The sequence below is a fragment of the Gopherus flavomarginatus genome, chromosome 5, assembly GCF_025201925.1.
Source record: "Gopherus flavomarginatus isolate rGopFla2 chromosome 5, rGopFla2.mat.asm, whole genome shotgun sequence".
NCBI lineage: Eukaryota > Metazoa > Chordata > Testudines > Testudinidae > Gopherus > Gopherus flavomarginatus.
In genome coordinates, this window is record NC_066621.1 from 54916683 (window position 1) to 54929780 (window position 13098).

The following is a 13098-nucleotide window of genomic DNA, read 5'->3' on the forward strand; positions in this document are numbered from 1 at the left end:
AGCTTTACTTCTCTTGTATAGCTATATTTGTGATACTGTATTTGGAATGTTAATACATAAATATATATAATTTTTTACTTATTTAGTTTCACATTTTTTGTATTAGACTATTTTTAAAGTGTCTGGTAGCTGTCTACAGATTTAAAAAAATAACTGATGTTTTGATTTCTGCAGCCCAGAGAAGGAAACTGCTGTTGACATGGAAGTCAGGTACAATATTTTAAAACCTAATTGGAAAGAACATCAGTCTCCTATTAATGAGTAGCAACTATTGAGCCTTCTGGGAAATCAGATTGAATTGTTTTACTTTCTGTGCAGCTGCTGCAAGCTTTAGAACAGATGAAAACAAACAGAAAAGCAATTAAGCATGTAGACCTTTTTTGGTATAAATTAGACAATGATATAAATGGATGTTTCTGCGTATTCATAGGTGGTAATGCAGCAGCATTCTACTACACTGGGACCTGAGTCAGACTGGAGGGGGAAAAAGCAGGGACTCAGTTTATTTTTTGTAAAAATGAAAGGGTGGCACAGACTGGTATAAAGACCAACACAGTGTATGTTCCTCCCTCAGATATGCCAGGGAACTTCAGTGCTGACTTGTAATGTTTTTGTTGTACCAGCAGTAGACATTCATGAATTTTGCAAAAACTTGAGAAATGCTCAACTTAAATTTTGACCCTGGGCTCCAGAAGCACAATAAAGGGTTTGCAGCATACTGTATCTCACCTTCTCACCAATTCTAACTCCACAACATTTTTTGTGTGGTTTTTTTTGTTTGTTTGTTGTTTGGTCAAATTTAGTCGTCAAAAACTTAAGCATCTGCATCCATATATAAACAACTAAATAAATGGCTTTATTTTCAGAGATGCTAATTATGTACATTGACTTGCATTGACTTCTGAAAATCAGGCTTGAATTTGAACTTCGGTAAATAATTGAAATTTTTGACCTATGTTCCTAAATGGTACATCAATATGGAATTGACTCTGAGTCAACTGGGTACTCTCCAGTGAAGTTAACATTTTCAAATGATTATTCTTCTGATTTCAATGAGAGATTTGAATGAGCAGTTAGATTCCTTATGGGAGACACTATGGGCTTCAGCATAAATTTCTCACGCAGGTAAGAGTTCACGAGAATTTTGCCCATGTAATAAATATTGGATCTACCCCTGTGTGTCAACCTGATCTCAGCTTCCAGCTAAGAAGAATTGGATGTAAAGAGGATGAAATTCACCCCTGTGCAGAGGGCCAACACAAGTCCTGTGGGCCACTAAAGGGCTCAAAATGGGACTTAAGCAATGTGCCTGTGCTGGTTCAGTGTACATGGGTGATTTTCACCCACAGTGTGCTAGTCTCCATAGCAGTGTTTTAAAAGACAAGACACATTTCCCATAAGACTTTCCCCCCTGAAACATCACAATCACACTAGCAGTTAACTGTTTAGAAAAAACTAATATGCAGTAACCTTTCAGCAATCTTCAGAGCTTGTACAATTTTAACCCATAGCAAGTGAATGAAAGACACTCTGAACTTTAAAACGAATTGCTGAATATATATTAATCCTGTAACATATGCACTGATTTCTTCTAAAAATTATTTATATGTAAACTTCACACTAATTTAACTAATGGTTTCTTAAGTTAGGACTGAATGCCTGTGAGGAGCTAGGGGTTTTTGAGGTTTCATTTCAGCTGCGAGCCAAGAATATTCATCAAACATAATTAAAATTCCAACTGAGTGTGTACTTTTTGTGCTCAGAAATGATGTCTAGAATGTGCTAATAAAGCCTTTTGGGTAGCATAACACTGTCCTCTCAGCTCCTCAAAGAAACTTGTCTCATAAAAATTTCTAGGCAAGTCTTCCTGAAGACTTGACAGAAGATCAGGGCAGATGAGCTCGGTTTCTGATAAGAAAGGTGTCCAGCGCACTTGGCTGTCAGCATATGATTTGAATTGCATTAATGTCCAGCTAGAAGAGGAGTAATGAAATGGCTGCTCCAGAAGACAAAGATGGTGATCTAGGGAAGGCAGGCAACATTTTAAAAAGGGAAAAAACTATTTAATTTAAATAAAACACGTCAGGCCAAATCTTGCTGATCTTACTTTGGTGAGCAGTCTCATTGAAACAGACTTCTTGAATGAGAAAGGCCACTAGGGGTCAGTACCTTATATTTATCCAGGAACTGTCTGGCTACATATGTGGGAATTAAGGTCTTGATCCTACAAGGTGCTCAGAGTCCTCAATTTGTATTAACGTCAGTACAGTCAGGCCGATTCTGTACTGAGATAACCTCCCACCCTGTAATAGAGGAGGCACTGTGATTTATCACTGGTGAGAAACTCCTAGCAACCATCCCTCTGAAATACTGGGGAGTGGGAGGAGTAGGAGGACCAAGCCTTCTGTGGTGATAGACTGGGTGTACTCTCTGAGACCTGCAGATTCTTGAGGCTGACCCCTACCTACTGTTGCACAGTGAGGGCAAACATTGCATTTGGTGGGACAAAATGGAGACAACTCCACAAGGAGAATGTCAGAGTCTTCCTCACTACTAGCCCTCTCCTATTACTTTTTCTGTGTTATGGGGCAATATTTTACTGAGAAATCCAAAGAACTATTATTATTTTGGGAAAACACTGTGTTTATTTTGTTATTGTTTGTTTTTTGAACTCCTTTTCAAAATATCCCTTTTGTAATGTATTATATATTCCTCTGTGAAACCTGTCTGGTCAGCTGCTATACACTTTCTATTAGGGTCTCAGAACAATGCTGTAACTGGACTTCCTTGCATTTACTGGCTTGCCTCACAATACCCTCATTACTCAAGCAGAATATGCTGTGTGTTAGCTTTCTCTTAAACTCACGTCAAAGAAGAAAATAAATTAGGGAACAAATGTATTTTTCCATTCAAAACCTTTGTTAGGAAAACAATGACAATGTGCAAGAGGGGTTCTAATTAAATAACATTTCTTTGTTGAGAGATGTGATATGTGGAAAATTCATTTGCCTTAATGAAGGGAAATAGAAAGGTTGCATTAGTGAAGACTCATTACCAGTTTCTGCGTTATATGTTTGTTTTTTGTTTTGTTTTTTAATTGTACTGATGAGATGGGAATTCCTGTTTTTCCAGGAAAAGAGGATCAGTGGCATATGCCTCACAGAAACCATGGCTGCTCAATGCTACTGTGGAAGAGAATATCATTTTTGAAAGCCCCTTCAACAAACAAAGGTAACATGTTTCAGCACCCTGCCAATAAAAGGAAGGGAAAGATTAATTGCCTTTCACAGAGACAACTGCATTAGCTGTTTATGGCTAACAGGTCATATTCTCCTCCTTGGTTACCTGGTTTGCCACTAATGGTGTCTTGGTATGATGCACGGCATGGTCAGGTGACTCAGAGATCTCCTTCTCGCCAGCAGTCCTGTGTTGACAGCAGACATAATATTGCTTGTTGAATGCAAGAGGGAACTTCTCACTGTTTAGATAGTGGTCCATGTCCTCACAACGGACATATGTTCCTGAGAGAGAGGATAGTCATCCACTCAGCGGGCTCAGTGGCTCTGGACCAAATTCTGTTCTCAATCACTCTGATTTTACACTAGTGTAATGGAAGAAGAATTGGGTGTATTTTATCTGCTCCTGTATAAGACAGACACAATGGGCCTAATTCTGATCCAATTTGTCCTGGTTTAATTCCACTGACTTCAGCGGAGATACTCCTGATTTATATTGGCATAAGCGAACTCCAAATCAGTCCCAATGCCTTCAGTCACAGCTGCTCAGATGGTGCCCCTCCTCTCCTGCTCCCTCTGACAGGGATTTGGCTCCAAGAGCTTAATTGAGCCCTTTGGCTTCCGTGGGAGTTTCATTTGTGTAGAGGACAGGAGAATTTGGTTCATTTTTCTAAGACAACAGAGTTATGCTCCTGTAAGACTGAGACGCTGGAACTAAAGTTACTCATTTCATTGCAAAAGAATCCAGTGTTTACGTCAGATTACCACAATAAATGTCCAGTGATAACATTGTTTCAGCTAACTGGGCTACCCCAGAGATACACATGCCATTACTGACATTTATTATTCAATATTGAACCACGTCTTCACAAGAAAACTGTGAAAACTCCTTATAATTTCCTAGATATGACATTGTATTTACCCATGTCTTACATTTTCAGAGCCAGCCTCTCTATTGTGTACTGTCTGCCCATATTTGTGGCATTTGCAACTTCTGCTCAGTACTGTTGGGAATAATATCAGTGTTACAAACTTTTAGGTTGTATGTTGGAACCCTGTTTTTTATTACAAATGTAACTGCACTTTAAATAATGCTGTTTTGAGGGAGGAAGCTGGTGTGCCAGCAAAAGTAATTACTAGAAACCCATTCTCCTTTCAAAAAACACAGAACATTAAACAAACACTTCAGCTCCAGGTCTGGGACCATCTGTTAGGTGAACAACTGACCATATGTTTCTAAGCATAAATTTACAAACTGCACCTTCAGCCAGATATATTTTGATATTTAATGTATTTTGATCAATTTCTTGTGAAAGTGTATGTATGATAAAAGTTCATCTGACTTCGTAGTGCATGGAGATCCACCAAAAAATTCATTTTAGGAGCTTTTGTTCCTTCCAAAGGACAGCTGTGTGTGATGCACAGTATTTGACAGACCACAGTGGCACTTTTGAGTAAACTCTCTTGTAAGTTGATCTTAAAACTTTTTTAAAATTTAAAAATTTGAGATGTTATTGATGATAAGTGGTATGTTTGTGCTTAACCTGGGTGGATCAGCTAATCTTTGAACTCCATTTTTTTACATTCTGAAATAGCATTTGGCATTGAATCTCTACTATTATTGACTTTGGAAAGGAAGGAGGGAGTAGCAAAAAAAATGCTATTTGAAAAATAAAAATAGTTTGAGTAGATTTTTTTTTATTTAAAGGGGTCTTGCTAAGTGCTCTGTTGCAACATTTTTCTTTCCAAATGACTGTTTTGCATTGCTTAGGAGATTAAATAGGCCAAATTCTACTCAGATTTAGACCCTGTGCAATAATTGACTCCAGTGTAATTGCATGGAATGAAAGTCAGTGACAAATCTAGCCCCGGTGGCTTCTGAATCTAGGAATGTTGTCATGTCTCCCTTCATTTTTGCCACCAGTGCCCTGCTCTCTCTTGGCTGCTAGGGTTCCATCCAATAAAACAGTTGAACAAGCTTAATTAGAAATATTGATAGAATAACCCCACTTGATTGAATAAGATCTTTACAAGTTCCTGTTAACTTGAAACCTAAAACGTCTCTTAAGGTGAGTTTAAAATAGTATCAGATGTCTCACCTGGTCCTGAGTAGAGCTGGCTGGGAATTTTCTAGTGAAACAGTTTTTTGTCAGAAATGTCGGTTTTTCAAAATTGAAACTTTTTGCAGGAAAGGACTAGTTGTGAAGAGCGTTTTTTGGGTCATAGTGAAATTTCTGGTCATAATGAGAAAGAGGGAGGAACTCCAGAACAGAATCTGTGAACCAGCAGAACAGGGACTTGAACATGGGTCTCCTGTATCCCAGCTGAGTGCCTTAAGTACTGGCTATTGACTATTTTGGGGTCTCTCACTCTCTGTTGTTCATTTGTTTATTATTATTTATTTTGGGGTTTTTGGTGGAAAATTTTTAAAGATCTCCATTTTGTTCCAATGTGGAACAGGAAAACCATTTCCTATCCATCTCCACTCCTGAGTCCCTCTCCCAATTTTGGTGGCTATACAATCACATTGTATATGTTTTTACTGTTTCTCCCTTGTTTCTGTGAAAGGCCTACACAAACAGGAAACTAAGGTCCTGATGCTGCAAACAAGTAAACCTTAAAGAATAACAGTGCATCATAAAAGAACCAGTGCCTGCTCTCCCTATTTTTAGCCTGTAAATATTTTTAATTGGTTTGGGGAGCTGGTCTAAGGCAGGGCCACCCGGGGGAAGGGGGGGAAAGTGGGGCAATTTGCCCCAGGCCTAGTGCCCCACAGGGGCCCCACAAGCCCTGGCCTGGTGGTGGTCCGGGTCATTGGCGGCATTTCGGCGGCAGGGGGCCCTCCGGTGCTGCTGAAGACGTGGAGCGACTGAAGGGCCCCCCACCTCCGAAATGCCGCCGAAGACCCGGACCACCGCTGGGTGAGTACAAGCGCCATAGCTCCCCTGCTTTGCCCCAAGCCCCCTGAATCCTCTGGACGACCCTAGTCTCAGGTGCTTTGCTAGCCAAAATGTCATTTACTTGACTATGATTGAAAGGGATTCCATTAGAACAGTTAGTGCCTAACAAACAAGTCTTTTCCACCATGTGACTTTTTACAGCTGGTTAATCTTTGCTCCTATGCAGGTAGAAAGAGTGTTTCTCTGGCAATATCTGTGTAGATTTTGCATTATCTTTTTTGTTTCCACAGGTACAAAGCAGTAATTGACGCTTGCTCCCTTCAACCTGATATTGACATTCTTCCTCATGGAGACCAAACCCAGATTGGAGAGAGGGTCAGTAACCATCTACAGGATTTGTTTTTGTGTTTTTTCTTTAAATCGTTTGAGTACTCTAGTTGCCAAATAAATCTTTGAGTTAAATATACTTTTGGATCATTAGTCTGAAAGCTCGTCGCTTGGTAAATATGGGAACATTGCTGTTTGTGTGAAATGTGTTGGTTTAAATGTTCTGCTATCAGAATGTTTTATTAGTCCCACAGTCGCTATCTGAAATATCAGTGCCCAAGCATCACTCTTTGCAGTTTGGTGTCTACAGGCATACAGTAAAAATAAAACTTTACAGTTTTAGAGCACCTTCCATCTGAAGGTATCAGGTAATTAACAAACAATGAATTAAGCCTTGCTATACCCTGGTGAAGTAGGAAAATGCTAATACATTGCAGCTGAAGAAACCAAGGCACAGAGATAAGGAATTTGCTCTAAGCTACATAGTAAATCTCTGAGACAAGGTGGGTGGGGTAATATCTTTGATTGGACCAACTTGTTTTAGTGAGTGAGACAAGTTTTCCAACTTACACAGAGCTCTTCTTCAGGTAAACTTTATCTGAGAAGAGCTGTGTGTAGCTCGAAAACTTCCCTCTCGCCAACAGAAGTTGGTCCAATCAAAGATATTACCTCACTTGCATTGTCTCTCTAACATCCTGGGCCCGACACGGCTACAACCACACACAGTAAATCTGGGTCAGGGCTGGGAATAGAACCTAGATCTCTCATAGCCACCAGATTATGTTTCATCTCAACATAGTCTGATATTGTGATTAAAAATTGCCTCTTGTAATTCAGTTACCTAGTATAATTATGATACCGTAGATAAATAATATAGCATCACAGCATTATACAAACCTTCACATGCCTCTAGAATGTTCTCAAACCAATGTTTCTGAATAAATGATTGGGGAAGTGCCAATTAAAATGTAATTTTAAAAATTGCTGCTACCTTTACAAGAAAAATAAATGTGTTATGGGAAAACTCTACCCTTCCTTTGCACCCCACCAGAAGCTGAAAATGTCATTTAGTTTATACGCCCAACGCAAGGACAGGGTGTCCAAAGGTCATCTGCAAACCCAGATCTCTTCAGTAGCACCACCAATGCATCATGACCTTCTCACTAAAAAATGAGTCTAAGGACTAAAGTTAAACTGTTAAGACCTTATTTAAACACCTGAACAAATGGGCTTTTTTTTCAAACATGTCAAGCACCCAGCTTTTCCTGTGGAACTGAATATGGACATAAAACTTAACTTTATCCATCTATATTTTAAAAATCTGGGTCTAATGCACTAAAAGTTCTCTGCTGATGTGGAAGTACATTTTGAGTTTGGACAAAGAACATTAACAAGTCAATTCCAGCTGCTGGTAGCATACAACTGAGGTCATCTAAAAGTTTCCTCTTACCTTGTAAGAGGAAATCTGGAACATCTCTGCAAATCAGTGTAATCTGCATTGCAGTTGCATTTGCTCAATAGCAATGAAGTCTTTAACAATTTTACAGTTGTGTATATATGGCCCAAAATTCATGGTAGAGCATTCCAGATATCAAGGCAATTAGTCTGCTGCTTTCCCAAATGAACAGTAGGGCTACTTTTTCAAAAGGATATACCTGGATTCTTTCACTCCATGGTGTCTTCTCCACAAAAACTTCTAACAAAGCAAAATTTGAGTATTCTGATTTTAGAGCTGGATTAGAGATTTTGTGATCAATTTATTTTTATCTGTTTAATTCCAGGGTATTAATCTTTCTGGAGGGCAGCGCCAGCGCATCAGTGTGGCAAGAGCACTTTACCAGCAGACAAATGTTGTGTTCCTGGTGAGTAGATGCCATTACGTCTGAGCTGTAAGTTGCAGCACCAAATACACCTCTACCTCAATATAACACTGTCCTTGGGAGCCAAAAAATCTTACCACGTTATAGGTTAAACCGCCTTATATCGAACTTGCTTTGATCCACCGGCGTGCACAGCCCCCCCCCCCCCCCGGAGCACTGCTTTACCGCGTTATATCCCGATTCCTGTTATATCGGGTCGGGTTATATCGAGGTAGAGGTGTATACTCATTCAAAATGTTTAATGGGCAGAAAATGAAATTCTGCTCCACTGAACCAAACGGGTAGTTGCAATTGAAATATGCACTACTTTATTTTACGTTTGTTATAGCTAAGATACCCAGGGAACAGACACCCCCCCCATAAATACCACAGATAGATCTTAAGATAAATAATGTAAATAGAAATCATGGATTTGATCCTTCACTTTACCCTGTGGCTGGGAACGTGCCTCTCAGCCTGGGTAGACAGGCTCAAGTTAGTGCACTAAAAATAGCAGTGTGGATGTTGTGACATGGATGGCAGCATGGGATAGCAGCCTGAGTCCAAGTCCCTCTGACCCCTGGGTTTGAGCTTGGGTGGCTGACCCATGCCATCGCCCACGTCACAACGTCCACACCACTCCCTGCTGCAGTATAGACATGCCCTCCTCAGTTTCTATTTGAAATACTGCTTTGACCACTGCATTTATTTTTAGTACTTTAAGATTTTATTTGAGCTAGTACATTTCAAATATTGACTGCAGTATTTGTAAAAATTCCTAAATTCTCATCCATAAAATTAATATTGTCTGTGCCTAAGGCATCTCTTTTCTTTGTGGAAACAAACTCTCTGCCCATCCTGAATTGTTCTCTGTGTATTTTGCCCCAACCGCAGTGGAGCTACTATGGGGAGTGGGATTAGGTCCTTGGATTAGTATGAGGAAGAATCAAGTAATCCCCCCAACCCCATACACACGCTCACTAATGGGTTTATTGATTCTCCTAGCTGATAGTTTCCCTTTTGAGCTCAGCTTTCAAGTGTATGACCCCTTTCAAGTCCTCTGTACCAGCCATGTCATGTGGAGTCAGGAAGGCACTACATATCAGACAACATCCCTAAGAGCCTAGGAGGCAGATTCATAGGCCTGTCTTTATGAGAAGGTCTATGGCAATTATGTGACTGCCCCAATGAGTGAAAACCCTTTCACAACATGAGTAGCTCTTCCTGGGCAGTGAATATAGCACAAGTAGAGCTGCATTGTCCAGCCAAGTGCCACAGTGGAGCAGGGCCAATATTGGGCCATAAGTTGCCTTTGTCTGTCATGAAGAGTACAACACTGCATATGTAGCAGGCATGCACAAAAACCATAGTTAAGGAATATGATCAATTTTGATCCAAATCCATAGAGCAAGGAAATTCAGCCTTTCACCTGTCAACTTCAGATACATTTTTTTAACCCTACAGTGTTTTAGATATATGGTTCCCATGGACTTTACTTGGAACTGTGTGACTAAAATTCCATTCAAAGATTTGAGAATATGCTCTTTGTCAGGGTGTGAGGTTACTGTAACATATGTCTGACCATACCTGACACCTTGAATGTCCTTTATTTCTACCCTTCATTTTATTATATTCTGATTTATTACACCCTCAAAAATCATCATCTCTACATCATCATTGCTTCTAGATATTTTAAATTATTTTTATTGATTTTTGTAAATGTACCAATACAACAATAAATGTATTAAATGTAATTACAATATGACATTATTCCAAAATTGAGGGGGGGGAAATAAAGGTGTCAGATTTTCAAAAGCATCTAGCTTTGACCTGACTCTGCCTCCATTGAATTTGATTGCAAAACTCCTATTGATTTCAGTGGGATAGAGCAGACTTAACTCAATGCTCAGAGAGCAAAATTCCTCATTCCACATAAAAAGCATCACCTTATAATTACCTTAATAAACAATATCCAGTGGGAAGACACTGTAAATCCTACCAGTAATATTAGTACCACCTTTTACATGCGATGTTCATAATTCTGAATATAAATGGGATCAAATGAATAAATCCTCAATAAATGTTAGATCTTTCCTCAATTAGTTAAATACAAATCAGTGTGTCAATAGGACAGAATTAATCTAATTTTAGCCCTTAAAAGCAATCAGCTGGTGAAGATCGTAGAACTGATCAATCTTTCTCTCTCAGTGGTTTTTCAACAGGAAAATTTCTCTCAGAGGTGGGAATAGATAACTCACAAGGGAGCAAGTATGTCACCAAGGAAATCAAGATATGCTTATACTCTGTTTCTCTGGAGGACTTCAAGTCAGGCACACCATAGTTTTAGGCTACTGTTGACTTCACTATGTTAGGCCTAAATAGGGGCCTGTGAGTACTGCAGTGCCATGTAGACAAGCCCTTAGTTACACCAGTATATCAATATCTGAAGAGTGCAGGTAAATAAACTGGCAATTACCCTAAGGCTCAGTAAACCACAGCACAAGTCCAGCTAAAATTACCATCTTTCAGCTTAGTCATTGCAAAAAGTTGATTCATGCTTTGTTGCCATCTATCTGAGAATCCCCTGCCACTGCAAAATATTGATTTACTGTTCATCTTCTCCTGCCTCTGGTTGTCCGTGTTGATCTAACTGACTTAACTGAAGATAGCACTAGTGTTAAGATATATCACTTCCATTAAATCCTGTAAAGGCTTGGCTGCAGGAATATGGCATGTACTTAATCTCTTTTTTCATGGCTAGGACGATCCATTTTCTGCACTGGATATCCACTTAAGTGACCATCTTATGCAGGAAGGGATCCTGAAAATGCTAAGGGAAGACAAGAGAACCATTATCCTGGTCACCCACAAACTACAGTACCTGCCACATGCTGACTGGGTAAGAAAGCTGTCATTTTTAATGATGAAATTGAAAAGTGACTTGTAAGTGACTTCTGTTGCTATAAAATAAACATTACAGGTCTGTCGCAACTTACGCGCATTTAACATGTGCAATTTCAGCTTTGCGCAGTTGGCAAAAACCAAAAAAAAAAGAGAAAAATAACAATTTTAATACTGGACCTCTAGTGCAGGCGATTCTGCCCACCATTCAACTCAATGTAATTTTGACTATATGCGGTTTTTGCTTTACGCGCTAACCACGGAACGGAACCCCCGCATAAGATGAGACGCACCTGTACTGAAAATAATCTTTTTGCATTTCTGTATCGACAGGACTGCATAGGGAGAATGTGTATTATTAACATTTTCAAAATTTACTAGTGATTTTGGATGCCCTTTAATTTTTCAATTCTCAACTTGAAACACCTTAAAGGGGCCAGATTTTTAGAGGGTAGGCAATTCTGGAAATTGAGTCCCTTTTAAGGCATCTCAGGTTGAGCACCCAAAAACCGATACCCAAAATCACAAGTCCCTTTTGAGAATCTGGTCTACATGCTGTCCTTTAAACAACTGAAGATATTGGAATGATACATCTGTTTATATCTTTGACATCACTATGCAGTTATTTTATTACCACAGAAGAAAACCATTATAAGGAGATTGAGTCAAAGGAAGACACAAGGGGAAAAAATTGAAACTTCTTGGCCTTCATTTGTAGTAAATAACATATTGAGATGGGCACTTTCCCTTTCAGAATAATTCCGTTATTTAGGTAGTTGTCTATTTTATATCTTGTTGCTGATAGACTAAATAGAAGTAGCATTTTCATGTACAAATACCAAAGTTTTGTTTGTTGTTTTGTTTTTGATTAGGTTGCACACATCTTCATTGTGTTGTTATCTTGTACTGGCAACACATGCCTTCCTGTCCACAAGGATTGATTATTGTAATTGCTTCTCCTAGCAGGGCTTCAGTCACTTGCAATAGATATGTAATGCAGCAGCAGTTATTCCCTGGCCTGAGCAAGTATTGTCATACCACCCCCACCCTTGCATTCTTCATACTGGCTTTTCATAACGTTGCAGGTAGATTTCTAAGCAGGTCCTTTTGGATTTTAAATCTCTTTATAATGTCTGCTCTGACCTCATCCTTCAGTCATTTACCATCATCATGCTACGATAAATAAGCAATTCTGCCTTTGCTGTGGTGGTCCCTAGGATATGGAATTCCCTCCCTCTAGACATCTGTCTTAGTCCATCCCTTCCCATTTTTAAACAACACCTATATGCATTTTTTCCAAAGATGATTTTTTTAAACAAGTTCAACTGTTGGCCTTATATTAATAACCTCTTCCCTCCTTTTCATTTGACAAAAACATGTATGTTGTCCTTATTTAAAATGTTCTGAGTGGTTATTAATAATAATAAATTCTTTTTAATATTGTTGTTACTGTAATACTGTATAGGCCCAAATGCATGCAAGGTGCAAAGGGGCTTTTAAAATACAAGTTATAATTAGTTGTCATTATCTAGTATTAGGCTAGATCACGCAGTCCTTTCTCAGGCAAAACGCTCATTAAAGCCAGTGGGAGTTTGTCTAAGGCAGGGCAACAAGACTTGTACTAGTTGTTCCTATTGTTATTCATTAAGAAATTTCTCAGACTTTTAATGTGAAATATATATGTCAAATGACACACCTAAACTTTCCTGCAAAACCTTTGAGAGAATTGGAGTCCCAGTTTTAAAAGGTGTTTCCTGAGTAGATGTCATCAAAAAATAAGGCTTTTTTTCCTGTGGAAGTTTTTGGCACAGACAAAACAAAAAGTCAATTTTTTTCCATGGAAATAAAGTTTTCAGTGAAAAATCCAAATCTGAA

At 39.0% G+C, this 13098-nt stretch overlaps 1 protein-coding gene across 7 annotated transcripts in view; it reads left to right on the forward strand.

The window, feature by feature from the left end:
* The window catches only part of ABCC8 (ATP binding cassette subfamily C member 8), a 141912-nt gene that overhangs the window by 85708 nt on the left and 43106 nt on the right, over nucleotides 1–13098 (forward strand). For all 7 annotated transcript variants that reach the window (XM_050955789.1, XM_050955790.1, XM_050955793.1 and 4 more), the window contains 5 exons: nucleotides 175–210; nucleotides 3133–3231; nucleotides 6427–6511; nucleotides 8245–8325; nucleotides 11084–11221. In XM_050955789.1, coding sequence (XP_050811746.1) covers nucleotides 175–210; nucleotides 3133–3231; nucleotides 6427–6511; nucleotides 8245–8325; nucleotides 11084–11221 — 439 coding nt within the window. The remainder of the gene's footprint in view (nucleotides 1–174; nucleotides 211–3132; nucleotides 3232–6426; nucleotides 6512–8244; nucleotides 8326–11083; nucleotides 11222–13098) is intronic.